Source organism: Agaricus bisporus (assembly GCF_000300575.1).
Source record: "Agaricus bisporus var. bisporus H97 unplaced genomic scaffold AGABI2scaffold_8, whole genome shotgun sequence".
NCBI classification, from domain to species: domain Eukaryota; kingdom Fungi; phylum Basidiomycota; class Agaricomycetes; order Agaricales; family Agaricaceae; genus Agaricus; species Agaricus bisporus.
Genome location: NW_006267371.1, coordinates 1,334,539 through 1,346,748, shown reverse-complemented (window position 1 = coordinate 1,346,748; position 12,210 = coordinate 1,334,539). Strand labels below are relative to the sequence as shown.

General features: G+C 47.1%; 3 protein-coding genes across 3 annotated transcripts; 2 read left to right on the top strand and 1 right to left on the bottom strand.

Moving 5' to 3' along the window:
* Positions 1–2,434: 2,434 nt before the first annotated feature.
* AGABI2DRAFT_194242 (hypothetical protein) lies at positions 2,435–4,411 on the bottom strand. Its single transcript, XM_006463348.1, has 4 exons — positions 4,011–4,411; positions 3,712–3,959; positions 3,130–3,289; positions 2,435–2,585 (listed from the first exon to the last, which is right to left on the bottom strand). The coding sequence occupies exons 1-4, from the start codon at positions 4,380–4,382 to the stop codon at positions 2,568–2,570; spliced, it is 798 nt and encodes a 265-aa protein (XP_006463411.1). The 5' UTR covers positions 4,383–4,411; the 3' UTR covers positions 2,435–2,567.
* A 186-nt stretch (positions 4,412–4,597) lies between these two features.
* Positions 4,598–6,316, top strand: AGABI2DRAFT_194241 (hypothetical protein). The gene is made up of 4 exons (XM_006463347.1): positions 4,598–4,792; positions 4,843–5,134; positions 5,183–5,585; positions 5,751–6,316. Exons 1-4 carry the CDS (start codon positions 4,648–4,650, stop codon positions 6,048–6,050), a joined length of 1,140 nt encoding a protein of 379 aa, XP_006463410.1. The 5' UTR covers positions 4,598–4,647; the 3' UTR covers positions 6,051–6,316.
* A 3,550-nt stretch (positions 6,317–9,866) lies between these two features.
* On the top strand, positions 9,867–11,120 carry AGABI2DRAFT_208170 (hypothetical protein; the record flags this gene model as incomplete). Its single annotated transcript, XM_006463346.1, has 5 exons — positions 9,867–10,041; positions 10,098–10,193; positions 10,242–10,563; positions 10,614–10,745; positions 10,797–11,120. The coding sequence occupies 5 exons, from the start codon at positions 9,867–9,869 to the stop codon at positions 11,020–11,022; spliced, it is 951 nt and encodes a 316-aa protein (XP_006463409.1). The 3' UTR covers positions 11,023–11,120.
* Between the last annotated feature and the right edge of the window lie 1,090 nt (positions 11,121–12,210).

Genomic DNA, 12,210 nt, shown 5'->3' with positions numbered 1-12,210 from the left:
AAAAATTATTACGACACAACGATCAATGAGGGCCTGGAGAATAGTTGCATTTAATTGTTACGCGGGAGCGCCTTTCATATTACTTTCATAGTCTAATACCAAGCAAGCAAAGGTTGGCAGTTGTATTACCTAGGGTTGAGGCCGTCATCATCTGGCGCGACAAAAAGAAGGAAAAATGCACTGTTCTTTTCTGTGTAGAAAATTTCATAACACTTTGGTCGAAGGAATTGTTAAGGAAAACCTATTCCACGAATCCCCTGAACCAAAACGACTCACGCGGAAGCGACAATAGTATGTTTTCCAATTTTCTTTTCCCCCCAGGAATGGAATGTACATCGGATCACGTGCATTCCTTAACAGGCAACATCACAAACGGTCACAATGGATTTGCATTTGTTCGGTATAGTCTAAATTAGGTGTTCTCGATCGCGCGTCTTCGTCCCTTTCTAGCATCAACTCATCAAACTCTCCGATCGTTGACCTTGGAGCTGGAGGGCATTTCGGTCGCTCTCGCATATTCACTCGAAAAGTCTTTTAAATGGCCCACAGGATGTTATACTAGATTATGTTATGCGGAATGTATTTGCTATTTAACCAATTCTGGAATCTGAATGCATGTTACCATATGTAGTTGCCGCGATTCTATGCTGACAAGAATGCTGGTAACCCCTTAGTCTAGCTATCAACTTGGGACAGGCACTGTGCCGTAAGTATCATACTCCGATCTACTGCAATAATGAAGTGAGCTGTCAGAGAAAGGTTTGCCTGGACTGAAAATCGGATCGGAGACATTCTGATCCCATGTTTCTTTGGTTCTATAAAAGGATCCAGAATTCGCAGGCCAAGGAATTAAATTCAAAGATTTTAAGATTCCCGCCTACCTTCAAGTTTCCTTCAATAGGTTTGAACTGAACGACACCCCTCTCGCTATCAAATTATTTATCATTCGTAAACAAATATTTTGGGGACTTGGAGATAGGGCGGCCCGTTAACGGCCCGTTAACATTCTTATTTTATTTTAGTCATGGTTTTTGAAAAGCTGATATATTGATATTTCGAGGGGTCTCATCAGCTGCCGGAATCGGCACCATGGAGGGTCAATGCTATTCCAGGCAAGGTACGAATTTCAGTGGTGTTCATTGTATCTATTGAAGCGTAGATAATACATAGCTGAAGCCGAGAGCTGCGTCAGCTAACAATTTAGCAAGCCCCTTCGGGATAATTTTGGCCGTGCCGCTTTTCCGCTATCAATTTACAAATGCGATAACGGACTGAATTCAATCCCCACAAGCCGGGGCTCGATCGATGCCCTTTTCTTTACCAATTTCTTCAGTCTCGGAATGTTCGGTCCGTGACTTATATTCCCTCATTGGCCGGTGTACAATGGAAATCACTACTTACTATTGTTTATTATTTTTTCCACGGAATGTAATAAAGCCACGGTATGCAAAATTGTTTCATCAATCTGAAGTTCCAAACTGACGGTTCAAGAAATGTTCTCTCTCTTTTAGAAAGCATACGTGAAACGCAACGATCTCCTCCCTCTACCATTCATTGAAAACAACCTCGTGATTATATTGTGTACCCTTGTTCGGGGCGGGGGACTTTGGACCGGTGAACCGACACCATCTGCAGGTAAGAGATCTCCACACAGACTGACAGATGAATATTGCATTTGTTGTTACTCGTCGGCAGTTAGGTGGCTGGCTTCTTTCCGGATGCAAAAGCCTTCTTTCCACGATCTTACCTGAGAATTTACTTTTTCCGTAGGAATCTTGAGCTTAAGAAAACGGCACGAGATCCACGGCCCTTCGTCGAAATTGTACAAATGGATTAAACACATACGTTCGTGTTATACCAAGGCGCCTCGCTAGCCCACGGGGTAATTAAAAGTTGTACCCGGTCTCTGAACCGTAGCTGCCTCCGTTAAGTATGACTCTTTGATAAGGATAAAGCTCGTCGAAGGTTAACCAGAGTTAAACCTAAGCATCCTACAAAGAATTCAAGAAAAGGAGTATGTGCCCTTTTTCGTACCAGAATGTCTCCGGCGTAAGGAGCCCATCACCGTCCAGCCGGCTCTAGGTCACTGACTTTGGTGCTCCAATTCCGGCCACTATGAATCGCCATCCCCCTGGTCGTTCCACGAAGCCCACTGTCAGGCTAAGTTAAAGAAAGCTTCATATGACTTCTCGAGCTTCGTTTCGGATCAAGTAAGGCAAGAGATATCCTGGAAGACGGCCGACCATCCTCTCGGAGAAACGGAAATTCTCATGTGAAAGCGGGAGTGTCTTTTGACCTCATGCATTCGTCCTATCTAGGTCTTAACCTATCACACGGGTCCCAGGTAATATCTGTAGATTTCGTCTGTCAGGTGGAAAAAAAGTGAAATAACACCTTCTGAATCAATGCAAAACGACCCGAAAACTCCGATCTGAAGATCTGCTCAGGCGGACAAGCATCTACTTCATTTTACCTTTGCAAGTATTCATATTGTGACCGCGAATAACATTCCTAACAATATTTCCGCACATTTTGCTACCATCGAGAACATTGAACCTTTAAATTGGTCATCGGCCCATCCAACCCTGTAAGAAGAGAACACACATTTTAGTACATTGGACTACTGGCGAAAGGATTATTAAACCGCCAGTAAAGTTACAGATGCCACCGGAAGACCGGGGAACGACCCCTTTGGTCACCGCACAACTACAAGCGGTCAGGAGCATTTGGTCATCAAACATGGACTTCCCGGAAAGGATGTCCGGATATACGGGTCTCATACGATATGCCAGCCAGTGCTGTAGTCGATACCACATGCCCTTACGGCACTATCAAAATGCAAAACCTCTCCAAGATTAAATGAACACCTTTTCAGGATATCAGTGGGGCGAGGGAGGCAAGCACTAAGGCTGTGGCACGGCCACGCGGGTGGATGACCGCGCACTTCAACATCGTCATAAAGGTCTAAGGACGTAAGCCGGAAAAGTCAAGAAATTCAACAGCCCGGAAGAGGTGCTGAGCCTATCATGCAATAGTAAAATCGCAAGTCGAAGTTCGAAGAACGTCATGAAGAAAGATGAAGAAGAGGGTCCAAAGAATGAAGGTCTCGGGAGAGAAGATAGGACTCACTCCATCGACGACCAACATTTCGCCGCAAACGTATTGACTGGCACGGCTAGAAAGGAAAACGGCTGGACCAGCAAAGTCTTTGGGAGTGCCCCATCTTCCGGCAGGTATTCTTTCGGTAATCTGGCGCAGCCTCACGGGGTCTGCCAATAGCTTCTCGTTCCTGTAATAGATACGATCGTGAGCCATGAGACGCGGAGCTGAGGAACGAAAGTAACAATTAGATAGCCTCGAGAGGGGCGGAAAAGGCATGTATTTTGGGTTTAAGCAATCAGGGCAGCCTCGAAATGCGATCAAGTTAGCAGACAGCTAAGTGGAGGGATGCTGCTCGTCGTGTGGACAAGTGGAGCAAAACGTGTCAAGCCATCGTAGATTGTATACACTGATCACAGAATTGAGCGCAACGCTACGATTCATTTCACAGAACATATTCGGTGATTGCAGACATTCCGCCTGTACTGTTTGCGCAGATACAGAAAGAAGCAGTAATGGCTTCGACAGATTGATAGACTCAAGTCGTAGGTCAACGGATACGAAAAGAAGGACGGACAATGAAAGAAGTGACAAGCGAGTTAAATTGCTTACATGTCAGTTGCAATATATCCCGGGCAGATGCCGTTTACCTGGACGTTATGTTGGCTCCATTCGTTGGAAAGGGCCTTGGTAAGTTGGCCAAGAGCACCTTTGGCGGCGGCGTATGCAGGGACGGTGATACCACCCTGGAAGGTGAGAAGAGAGCATATGTTGATGATCTTGCCGCGCCGAAGAGGAACCATGTGCTGGCCTGCAGCTTGAGCCAGGATCCAGCACACCTTGAGGTTAATGTTAATAACCTGTCTGGTGTGATCAATTGAGGGGAACTGAAGAGACGGAGAAGCACTTGCATCGTCCCAATCGGCTTCCGGGAACGCTACCGCAGGGTGACGACGCTGGATGCCCGCGCAATTGACGAGAATGTGGATATTACCACCCATGGCTTCCAGAGCACGGGGGAAAAGGCCGCGAACCTGGTCCATGTCCTCTAGATTGCAGTGCAAGATAGTAGCGGAAGCACCGCATGCGATAATGCTATTGTAAGTCTCTTTGTTTTCAACAGCATCTGTAGTAGGACGCTGTACGAGACAGATATTTGCGCCAGCCTCGGCGAGGGCGAGAGCACAGGCAGCCCCGATGCCGCGCGTTGCGCCTGTGATGAGAACGTTGCAGCCGGCGAGGTCGAAGAGTGCTGGGGCTGGAAGGGCGGGCGATAGATCCATGGTGCAGAAGACGAGGCGGAGTGCTCGCCTCGAAGGACAAGAATATCAGGGTCGGACCGAGTGCCATGAAAGACCGTGGAAAGATTTGAAGATCGTTCCCGATCCAGAAGGCGAGATTGGCGATCCGGGTGACAGAGTGACAAAGTGACAGCGATCTAGATCTGGAGAGTCGGACCGAGTGTTGTTTGATAATTGACGACTTTGTGGATGGGCTATATAAATCCAGTTCGTCCTCCTCTGCTGCTCAATTCCTTCTCTCGCCAAAATGTCCCCCTCTATGTTCCCCACCCAGCATGCCGCCGTTCTACACGCCGCCAAAGACCTCCGGCTTGAAGAGCGCATCGTTTGGTCCCCCAAGCCTGGTGAAGTCCAAGTCCAAATCGCATCCACCGGCTTGTGCGGTAGCGATTGTGTGTACTCTTCGGCGTTCCTTCTTTCTTTTTATTCACCGAGTTCATAGTACATTACTACAAGCACGGTCGCAACGGTGAATTCGCCGTTCGCCAACCCCTTGTTCTCGGCCATGAAGCTTCTGGCATTGTAACCGCTGTCGGTGCTGGTGTCACCGGCTTGGTCGTCGGTCAGCGCGTGGCGATCGAGGCTGGAATCATGTGTCGCAAATGCAGCTTCTGTCAAAGTGGCCGTTACAATCTCTGCAAATCTATGCGCTTCTGTAGCAGCGCAGCCGCCTTTCCCCACGTAGATGGTACTCTCCAGACTCGTATAAACCACCCCGCCCACGTTGTACATCCGTATGTTCATTTTATCTCCGTTGCCATATTTTATTAATGCTCTCGCAGTCTACCCGATACTTGCTCCTTCGAGCAGGCTGCCCTTGCGGAACCCCTATCCGTGCTTGTTCACGCGTCACGGCGGGCCGAACTTACCGCCGGCCAATCTGTTCTCGTCCTTGGGACAGGAGCTATTGGTGTGCTCGCCTGTGCACATGCACGTTCATTGGGTGCTTCGCGAGTGGCTGCCATTGATATAAACCAAACGCGGCTCGACTTTGCCAAGAAAAATGGGTTCGCTGATCAGACGTATTGCTTCCCTCCCGCCGATAGTCCAAAGAATGCCGAAGAACAGCTGCGACGAGCAAAAGAAAATGCAAGTCTCGCTCTAGCTGCCTTGGACAAAGAAGATGGCTTTGACGTTGTCTTCGAATGTTCTGGAGCGGAGCCTTGCATTCAAATGTCAATTCATGTAGGTCCCAAATCCACCTTTCCTTTCTGATCGAGCTATTTTTGCGAACCTCCGTTCCTTCATTTTCGAGAGCCAATTTGTTGTGGGCTACTCTTTTGTTTCGCCTTTGACTTCCATTTCTCTCCTCACTGGCTGTGATCTAATATTGCTTCTTCCATTTTCCAGGCGGCTACAACCGGCGGCAAAGTGATGCTCATTGGCATGGGCACAAAAAATGCGACGTTACCGCTATCCTCCGCAGCTCTGCGAGAAGTCGACATTCACGGCTCCTTCCGATACGCCAACACGTATCCAGCTGCGCTGGAACTCCTAAGTTCAAGAAAGCTAGGGAATGTAGAAAAGCTCGTGACCCATCGCTTTAAACTGCAAGACGCTAAAAAAGCCTTCGAGACTCTAGAGCGAGGTGTAGACGAGGATGGTCTGTTAGTGTTGAAAGTTATGATTGGAGACGGTCAAGTTTCATGAAGAACTTCGTCTTTCGAGTTCACCCCCGTATACCCGCATGCATCATCCGGCTATTAAAAACCGGAATCAACCGCGCTTTCAGCGCTCATCCGCTTGATATCGATTGAACTTGGACTAATATCTATGTTCAGTGCATGTACTTTCGCATTGCGTATCACTAGTCTCTTTGTTATTTTGTGGTTTTCATTAGACAATTATGTACTTCTAGCACACTTTCCTACCGTTCGCAATATGATTTTTTTGAGAAATCACCTGCGCGGCTGATAATATTTCTGGCACTTGCCGAATTCTCCACTCACGCATGATCTGCGTACAGTTGCATATAGATGTATCAAATAACAAGCAAGTCATTATTGATTACGCCATTTATACTTTTTAACCCAAGATAGCCTTCAAACCTCAATGAACGAGCTGAAATAGTACTTATTCCGGAGAAGGCAAGACGCCACAAGTTTGATGACGTGAAGCCTGACGAGGCTGTCCGACTAGTCTATGACAGATGGGATGTTTGTTGTCTCCCAAATTATTTCCGCACCCACTCCAACAAGCCTTCTGGAAGTCCAGTTAACTGGTAATTGTCGGAAGAGGCTGAAACTTGAAGCTTGATGTTGGACCCTGCTATGCAACGGCCTTAAACAGGCTCCAGGAGTCGGGTGCACTCATGCTTTGAACACCTGACAGCACTTGTTCTAGACTTATTCCCCGGATTTGATTGATTTTTGTATGACTGTGGCCCCCTTAACACGATGCACTAACCGGTCGTTTCGGGTACATACTATAAAAGACTGTTATGATGCTTAGTCAATGATTTAAATGCACATGCAGGTGTTGAACACGCGAGGCAGTAGCCAGAACGTTGGGTCAGAACGAGAGAAACGGATGAATTCAATGATGATTTGACGTATGTGTGCTATCACTTTATCAAGTGTTTTGCCCATTCAGGAGTGATCAGTATGAAAAAGCCGGAGATTTTACATGCCGCATAGGAGATGCCGTTTGACGATTAGGTTGGAACTCAATATAAGGGAGCTCTAAGCCTGTATCTCGCAGGGCCAAGTCAACCAGGATCGACCTTGCGTGGTTTAAACAGAATCCAGCTAACATGTATATCAACGCCAGATCAACGCATAACATCCTAGTGGATCATTGATCCCAAGAGACTGTATACGAGGCCTGGATTTTTGTCTATCGTCCCGTTTTCACATCTGGTAATTTGTGTACCTCATTTATAGAAAGGACCAGATAGACCGTCATCTTTGACTCTAGATTAACTTTGGCACTGTCGATTGGAGGTGGCTTGTATTTGGAACAAGATATGCAGGGCCGTTGAAACTTCAGCTGACGTAGAACACTTAAGAGAATCAGCTCTAACGTCAGCACAGGCTGGACTCGAGTATAGTCCGGAACTCCTCAGGCGCAACCTCATGTTTTCTGCAAGATCGTTAAGCGAAATAGGAAGCGAGATACTCAGTAAACTGACGGGTCAGCCAGGGGTCAACTGCACTAGTAGGACTGCATGCATTGTCCTCTCAATGCGCCGTGATCAGTAGCTTTTCGCGATTCCAACAATTCAACAGCTCCTGAGATTGATTGAAACCAGTCAATACGCTTCTTCAGTGAGCCTCGCGAGAATTTTACCAGGGACGATGTATTGCGCTACAGGTGGGTTAAAATATACTCAATCGGTTATATGGATTCTATGCAATCGGAGTTCGTATCCGTATCACCGATAGTTCTTCAGCTTCTGAACCAAAGTCACGGTCCTAACATCGTGACCCCACATAGTGCCTTATTCGAGTCCATACAAGAAATGTTGCTGTGGAGTGGAGTAAATAGTTGTCGAAGCCTGGTGAAAACATCTTGCCAAATAATTTTTTTGCATCATGTGTTCCTGTTCGGCCCTTCCCCCGTGGGGTATGAGAGTACAATCAATAGACCGGAAATTACTTGAAGACAAGTCCCACCATCGAAGTCTTTGACAAAAGTAGATCGCGTAAAACGGGAAGCCCTTCACGTTCCGGTTAGCCTAAACGCTCCAACTACCGAGTGACAATCCTAGGGCTGAGGCTCCGCCATTGGTCTACCATGGTCTTTGAGAGTCTAAATAGGTCACATGAGACCGCAGGAGGTGCAGGGCACCAGTCCATGCCTGAGTTCTTCAAGGCCTGTTCCGTTATTCCAGTAATGATGTCGGTGGCGTCAGTCCGTCAGGGTGAGTGCCACCATCAAAAGCCCTCTGATTCAAAATCTTGCTGAACCTTTGCGATACTTCTTGAAGAGACATCAGCAGATATCAGAACCGATCAAAGCTTGACCTCATCTTAACACGGGCGAGCATCAAGAAAGCATCAAGAACCAGTTTAAGAATGGCATCATCGCAGATTCTTCGAAGGCGCTCAAATCTACCACCAAAGACATGTCTATGGTACTTGTCGTAAAATCCTTTTAGGTAAAGCAGATCAGCAGAAGTGGGACAAAACGATATATATATATACGTGCCCCATTCTTTTCTGGATGCGCTTCTCCCCCGATGCTATTGATACTACAACGCGAGACGCTGGTGAGAAGTCCGGGGCTAGCTGTGAAACCGGCAGACGAATCGGTTGTTATTCGGGCCTGATAGCGAGTAGAGAGTGAGTATATTTCCACGGCTGTTCCACACTTGGCTGTTTATTTCTGATAGTTCGATCATATGCGCATGTGCCATGAATCTCCATAATCTGAGGATCCTCTACTACCGGGCCGGTGAAGGGTCTTGAAAACGGGAATGTATGGACAGTGGAGGTATACCGTGTCTCGCTGGGGAAATAGCCACGGCAAACGGTCCCCCATCGTTTACATGGAGAAGATAGAAGTGGGTAGGTTGTATTCTGCCGTCAACCTCGGTCTATACTTGTGAAACCATATCCAGGTATGGCACTTTGGGTCTGATATAATGGCTCTGATCCGTGGCGCAAGAGCAGAGAATTGAAGTAACTCTAGCCAAAGCAAGCGCAATGCTGCAACAAGTAAAGTGAGGATATGATGTATAAATGAAAGAGACGAGAAGAACGATCGGTAATCATTCAACGCACGGATAATCATTGTGGAAAGCCAGCGAAAGAATGCCTGGGGCGGGGTTTGGCATATGTAGTTAAATCAGAGTTTGAGGTCGGGTGGTGAAGAAGGCAGATTTAACCCTGATTCGTCTACAATTCACTTCTCACGGGAGAGGCTGTCGCGCGATTATCCGACATGAGCATGCAATATAGGTCATCGTCCGGGTAGGCCGCCTTCTAGAGCACAGGAATAGACAACCTTATTAAGCAAGATGGTTTCCGTTAGAGCACTCATTTGCATAGGTGGCGCAAATGAAATTAATATCGATTTCCAGATAGCAACGCCCTACGGCTAATCATTCGCCACCGGATGGTAGATCTTGCTCTTTCGCTGGAACGAGGAACAAAACCAGGACCGTCGCACATTGCTGTCAAGCCGTCGATGTTGGTTTACTGACGAGTGTGAGAAGCTTTATTTACTTGGTTTCTTTGTATACTCAGGTGACTGAGATATAGTTTTGGTGTTGCATCGTGGCAATGTGCGAGAAGATGGAAGACAGGGTGAGAAAAGGCTGCGGCGTGAGTGTTATTTTCGGAAAACTGCCAAGCGAGCATCGTGAGAATTTGGAATTCCACCAGTGACCACTGACCACCACTTCGTCCGACAGCAATGGACAGAAACCGCCTCAAGTTTATCGCGGCACCAATGGTCGGCCAATCAGATCTACCCTTCCGTGTCCTTACTCGCAAAAATAACGCTACCCTAGCCTACACCCAGATGCTAATGTCTACCAAGCTGCTGAGCGATCAAGAATACCTCGAAACCCACCTCAAAGATCTGTCCACTGTTGTTTCTGGGCTTGAGAATCCCGTTGTCGCCCAATTATGCGGCAACGATCCCGATGCAATTGTCCAGGCTGGGCGCAAATTGCAGAATTACTGCCAAGGAATAGGTACCTAATGCCTGCTCAGTATCTGACTTGCTCGTACACGTACCAAAGATGAGTAGACCTCAACCTTGGTTGCCCTCAAGGCCTCGCGAGAGATGGTCACTATGGTGCCTACTTGTTGGGACAAAGTGATTGGTCTCTCGTAGAATCGATAGGTCTGAATCTCCAAGTGTACTGGGTGATCGGCTGACTGGGATCCTTAGTCTCTTCAATGGCGCAGTCTTTCACGGTCCCTGTATCAGTGAAAACGAGACTGTGCCAGCCTCAAGTGAAGACACTAGAGCTCTATCAGAGACTCGAACATTGTGGGGCCTCATGGCTGATCCTACATGGGCGTACTATTTCTGCTCGAAGACGTCGACAAGGATCTGCTGACCTTACCGAAGTCAAACGGCTCAAGGAAAACCTGTCTATTCCAATCATCAGTAACGGAAATGTGCGCGGACATAACGATATCTGGGAAAATTTGGCATTCACTGGCGCTGATGGCCTCATGGTCGGCGAGACCTTACTTGGAAATCCCTAGTATGTCTTCTTGTGGTGACTAAGGCCCCTTTTTGTGACGCAATATTCAGCGTTTTTACCGAAACTTTACCAGATCCCGTTGATATATCATTCGAGTATCTTTCCCTGTGCCACCAGTATCCTGGTATTGCTTCTCTCCAAGCAATACAGACCCACGTACGACACTTCATTGAATTCCAATGGTATGGTTGGCACTTTGACTTTCTCGCAAACTCCCGGTTCACTATCTCCAGTGGTAGGGAAACGTGGTTCAGCAAATTTAGAACTGCGCTATCTGCCACAAGATCTATCGAAGACATCGAGCATCTTGTTTATCTCAAACTGGAACGTTGGCGAGGGCGGAAGTCCAGATATCTATCAGACTGCTGGGAAAACCAGGATAAAGATAGCACTAGTTCAAGCGAAAGTGACCATTCGGATCTTTCGGCAGGAGATTTAGATTTACTCACTATGCCATGAACGAAACGGAAAACTTCTCATCCGACGGCTTATGGCACAAGTAAAATAGAATTCCACGCGGATGCTTCAAGAAATGTAGCGCAGCTAGTACTTTTACGCTCGTAGAAGCAGTTTTGCTACTATGAAACACCTTGTGCGTATGGAGGTAAGTCTGCACCCGGCCGTCCATGGTATATCGCCGTAGGGTCAGTTGCATATTGAGGGCGAAAGAAGTCACAAGCCGCCATTTATTTCTGAGGTGAAGCTTCTGATTCGAGTAAGTTCAGGACTTTTGCGGTCTCACGACCGTGTTGTCTTCCCTATTTCCTTCACGTGCCACGTTAAACATGTCATAATGGGAATATGAAGGACAAGCGCTGGATATATTTAACTGCTGAACACTGGAGGCCTGGAGAGAGATTGTACGAATTCGGGTAGTATTCAGTAGGGATGCTCAAGCTGAATGACACTGAGAATACCATTGTTGAGTTTTGTAATAGACTCACATGTGGAATGTGCTTCAGTTTCGCGTTCAAGTGCGATATTAGCGCATGTGGCGCAGGGGGTGATTTCTGTTTTTGATATATTCCGGCAGCAGACGCACCAGAAGTGCATGGAAGGGTTGAAAAGAGTCTGTTCCGACGTGCGGAGTGGAGCTTGATGAAATGTCGTAAGGATATACTGGAAAGAAAACAAAGAGTTGGCCAAGAGCTGATGTACCGGCAAAACGTGAAGAAAGATGAAGGTCCGAGTCACTTTTCGATGGGGAAAAGGAGAAGAAGAAGCCGAAGGTGACATACAAATCAGTATTAGCATCTGTGGACCACCCCACTTACCAGACTTCTTGAAATCTGGTAAGGGTTTCGGTTTCTTTTCCATACAGATTGTCCCGAGTCGGATTCTTTCGGAACTGACGCGGAGGAAGCATGGTAAACGTATCAGTCACCTGTATTACGATCTCATTATACTCGAATACGGTAATCGCAGGTGTTAAGTAAACTTCTTCTCTAAAGAATCAGGATCCTTTCTTTTTTCTAGTCGATCCACTTCAAATCTGGGGGTTGCTTCTGGAGGTATGCTTCAACTGTACCTGAAAAGCCTCACGGTAATTAACCGTTTCTCACCTCCCTCAAACAAACCAGACTTCTCCGCCGATTTTCAATGGGTAAACGGCTCTATCAAACTTGCCAGGAACATGTTAACGATATG

What these genes read in the sequence shown, in the direction of transcription:
- AGABI2DRAFT_194242 (XM_006463348.1), bottom strand. Translation starts at nt 4,382, where the DNA reads ATGGATCTATCGCCCGCCCTTCCAGCCCCAGCACTCTTCGACCTCGCC. An exon ending in CGGAAGCCGATTGGGACGAT is followed by an intron (nt 3,960 to 4,010) that starts GCAAGTGCTTCT and finishes CACACCAGACAG; the next exon opens with GTTATTAACATTAACCTCAA. An exon ending in GGATATATTGCAACTGACAT is followed by an intron (nt 3,290 to 3,711) that starts GTAAGCAATTTA and finishes TATCTATTACAG; the next exon opens with GAACGAGAAGCTATTGGCAG.
- AGABI2DRAFT_194241 (XM_006463347.1), top strand. Translation starts at nt 4,648, where the DNA reads ATGTCCCCCTCTATGTTCCCCACCCAGCATGCCGCCGTTCTACACGCC. An exon ending in CGGCTTGTGCGGTAGCGATT is followed by an intron (nt 4,793 to 4,842) that starts GTGTGTACTCTT and finishes CCGAGTTCATAG; the next exon opens with TACATTACTACAAGCACGGT. An exon ending in CCCGCCCACGTTGTACATCC is followed by an intron (nt 5,135 to 5,182) that starts GTATGTTCATTT and finishes ATGCTCTCGCAG; the next exon opens with TCTACCCGATACTTGCTCCT.